Genomic DNA, 3,398 nt, shown 5'->3' on the forward strand with positions numbered 1-3,398 from the left:
TGGGGTTGGGGCTGTGTGTGCACGTGTGCGTGTGTGTGCATGCACATGCATAGGGGAGTCAGGGCTGTGTGCGTGAGTGTGTGTGCATGCACATGCACCACGCTGCCTTGCCTGGCTCTCTTGCGTGACAGTGCTACCCCCTGAACGTACTACTTGAGGAAGCTCACCTTTCCCCTGTTGTGCTTAATAGCACACAGCTGTTCAAACAGCCTCTACTAAGAGCACAGTTGATCAGGAAACCTTTAGAAATTGCTTAACTGACTAGAGATAATCAGGCTATCCTGATCATCAGCAGGAGACTGGTGAGTGGAGAGTGCCCCCTGCTGGCTTTATTGGGAACCCATAATGAAGATGTGCTTAAAAAGCTGGCCTTATTTTGGGATGTAACTTTGAAAAGGGAGTGATTCCTTTGGCCTAGTGGTTCTCAACCTTTTTAGATTAATGGTACCCGTCAGGAAATGCCAGCTCGTAGTTTGAAAACAAGTGAAAACTGCAGAAAAATAATAAAGCAATTCTTCTACAGTATTGCAAAAAATTCAGAAAGCCCACAACAGGTCAGAATGTTTTTAACACGGTGGCTCCTATTTGAAATCTCTGCTCATGTCTAGACAAATGTGGTATGTGGCACCATGGACACATCTATGATGCCACATACCACATATTCACTTGTTTTCTGCGCTGCAAGGAAGCAGCACAGAAAGGTTTTTTTGACCTCTGGACATCCAGGGGCCAAAACAACTTGCAGAAGATAAAAGCAGTGGTGTATGCGGTGGCAGCATGCACCACTCAAAGCCATAGCTGTGGTCTGCTGCTGGCCAGGCTTCACATAGGACTTCAGCAGCAGCAGTCCTGCTGGGAGGCCCCCAGAACCCCAGGTGAGGTTGCTGAGGCCAGTCCAGTGGTGGTGCCAGCCTCCCCTACTGCACCTGGGGTAACTTGCCATGCACCAGAGCATGCATGGCACAGGCATTCCCTGGGGACAATTAACCGCAGCAGCAGTGCTAGTTGTTGTGGGGAAACAAATGTCCACACACATCTGGACACAGTCTCTGGGTTTATCTTGTGAAATCAGATTTGCACACCAAACAGTGCTAATATAGCATGGCATGGCATCCTGTGGCACCCTTGAAAATATTTCAAGGCACCCCAAGGTGCTGTGGCAACCTAGTTGAGAATCACTGCCTTATCCAGATCTATTCTGGCTTTTGGGGGTTCCGTTCTTAATGCTTCTGCTTTTTTACTGTGGCACTTAAATTCAAGAAAGAAGCTGCTTCAAGCAAAGACCTGGTCAAACGTGCGGCAGCTCTGCTGAAGTCACTAGAGCAGTGTCTTTTCAGTTTGTGTTCAGCCCTCTGAGTAGGCAGGCTGGCATCTGCAGAACATAGTGGGGAGCTCCTACTTGTGTCAGTTTACCTAATAAAAGTCATGGAGTGGCGGGGACAGCTTTTTCCCCTTGCAGCTCTAGTGGTACAAATTTCTTCTTGCAAGGTGAGTGGTTCTTATTTGTAGAATTGACAAGCTGTAAATGTTGGTTTGTTTGTTTGTTTTTTTTTGTTTGCTTCCCTTTTCCTTCTTTTAGACACATCTGACCTTTGGGAAGGAGTTCACAGAGGCAGTAGAAATGAAGCAAGTGGCTCAGCAGGAAGCTGAGAGAGCCAGGTTCATCGTAGAAAAGGTAAGTGTACCTCCTTGGGAGGCTTCAGCTTAATCACCAGTCATCTCAGCTCATCTGTTTCCTACCCCAGGTAGTTGAAACTTGTAATCTGCCCAGCCCCTGCTTTTGTGGGACTTAAGGATGAATGCTTTGGGCAGGTGTGTGTCACAAAATACTCAAGCTTAGTCTGTTCTTAAGAGCTTTATTTCAAAGTTGTGTAGTTTGGGGCTCTTTAAGTTAGTGTAGGCACTCTTTAAAGATGTTGTGTTTCTTTCAAAATGAATTAATAGAAATGCTTTCATGAGGTAGTTAAGTACAGGCACCATCTGCTGCAAGTGCCAAGGCTTGAGACTGATAAATGGAATGGCCACTTAAGCTGCCATAGTGTGTATAGTGTGCCCGTCTTACAGGCAGGCACACTATACCTCTTTCACATGGGTACTGTGCAGCTTCTCTGTTAGCAGTTCACTCTGACATCTGTTGCTGATCTGAGTGGAGAATACGTTTTCATAGGAACAGCTTAGTAGAATTCCTTAGCAGTGCTGCAAATGCAAAAGCCTTGTGCTGATGGAGGAAAACTGACCATCAGCAAAGTGAAATTGATTTGGCTTTGCTAGCTAAGATAAATGTTAGGCAAAAAAGTAGCTAAACGGTCATGAGTGGAAACATTAATATTTCCAGTTGCAGTGCAGGGTGATTTATTGATATGATCACCTTTATCTAGGTATTCTTAATCTTGGTAATGTCCGTATTGTCCAGCAATGGTCTGCTCTTGTTAGAGCTGCGTGTGAGGGACAGAAGGAGAGAATTTAGGACTTGAAATTACCTGAGGTGGCAGCTGCTTTGCAGGCTTTTCATTGTTAGTATTTCTCCCCTTCACACCCATTCTTGTTTGCTTTGTCTTGCAGGCTGAGCAGCAAAAGCAAGCAGCAGTCATCTCTGCCGAGGGAGACTCAAAAGCAGCTGAGATGATCGCCAATTCATTGGCCACAGCAGGTGACGGCCTGATTGAACTGCGTAAGCTGGAGGCAGCTGAAGACATTGCCTACCAGCTCGCGCGGTCCCGCAACATCACGTACCTGCCAGCAGGACAGTCTGTGCTTCTCCAGCTCCCCCAGTGAATCTAACTCTGCAGCTTCTATTCACTTCTTATTGAACAGATTAGCCCTAGCCAAAAGAATCAGTGATGTTTCCTGATTGGATAAAGCAAAGGAAATAAAATTTAAATACATTTGAGTTAATTATAATAATAAAATAGCTTTCTAGTAACTAACTGAATTTGTCAGATGGCCTTGTACGATCTGAGCAGAAGCTGCAGTAGCCAAGTTGGGACAGACTTGCCTCTTTTCAGGCAACTTTAGTATTAGGGGTAAAGTTGGTGGGGGGTGGGAAGGTGAGAGAGCAGAAGTGTCTTAATCTGTTCACTTCTTAAATGAAGTAATTACCTAGAGCATTCTTTGGCCATAAAAAATCTGTACTATTGAGGTTTCAGAGTGATGCTTCAGTGCCTTTTGGCCAGCCAAGCCATGGTCATTACAGGCTTGTATGCTCTAGACTACCCCTGTTTTGTCCCTGCAGTCTGTTCAGAGGGGTTGGGATTAGTGAGGGCTTTCTTCCTCAATCAGTCTGTCCAGTATTTTTACAGGTGTCAGCTGAAGGTAAGAGGACACTTCTTGTTAGTTTAGCAGTTCTGCTGTGACTTTCTGAACCACAGCGCTGTTAGTAGGAAGTGCCGTTTATGGAA

The 3,398-nt window shown here is 45.6% G+C and overlaps 1 protein-coding gene across 1 annotated transcript in view; it reads left to right on the forward strand.

Moving 5' to 3' along the window:
• The window catches only part of PHB (prohibitin), a 13,393-nt gene extending 10,154 nt beyond the window's left edge, over window positions 1–3,239 (forward strand). Inside the window, exons 6-7 of the mRNA XM_019523642.1 lie at window positions 1,580–1,675; window positions 2,563–3,239. Of these exons, the coding sequence (XP_019379187.1) occupies window positions 1,580–1,675; window positions 2,563–2,775 (309 nt within the window). The 3' untranslated portion in view covers window positions 2,776–3,239. The remainder of the gene's footprint in view (window positions 1–1,579; window positions 1,676–2,562) is intronic.
• The last annotated feature ends 159 nt before the right edge of the window (window positions 3,240–3,398 follow it).

This window comes from Gavialis gangeticus, unplaced genomic scaffold, assembly GCF_001723915.1.
Source record: "Gavialis gangeticus isolate Ggan-Ray unplaced genomic scaffold, GavGan_comp1, whole genome shotgun sequence".
Taxonomy (NCBI): Eukaryota; Metazoa; Chordata; order Crocodylia; family Gavialidae; genus Gavialis; species Gavialis gangeticus.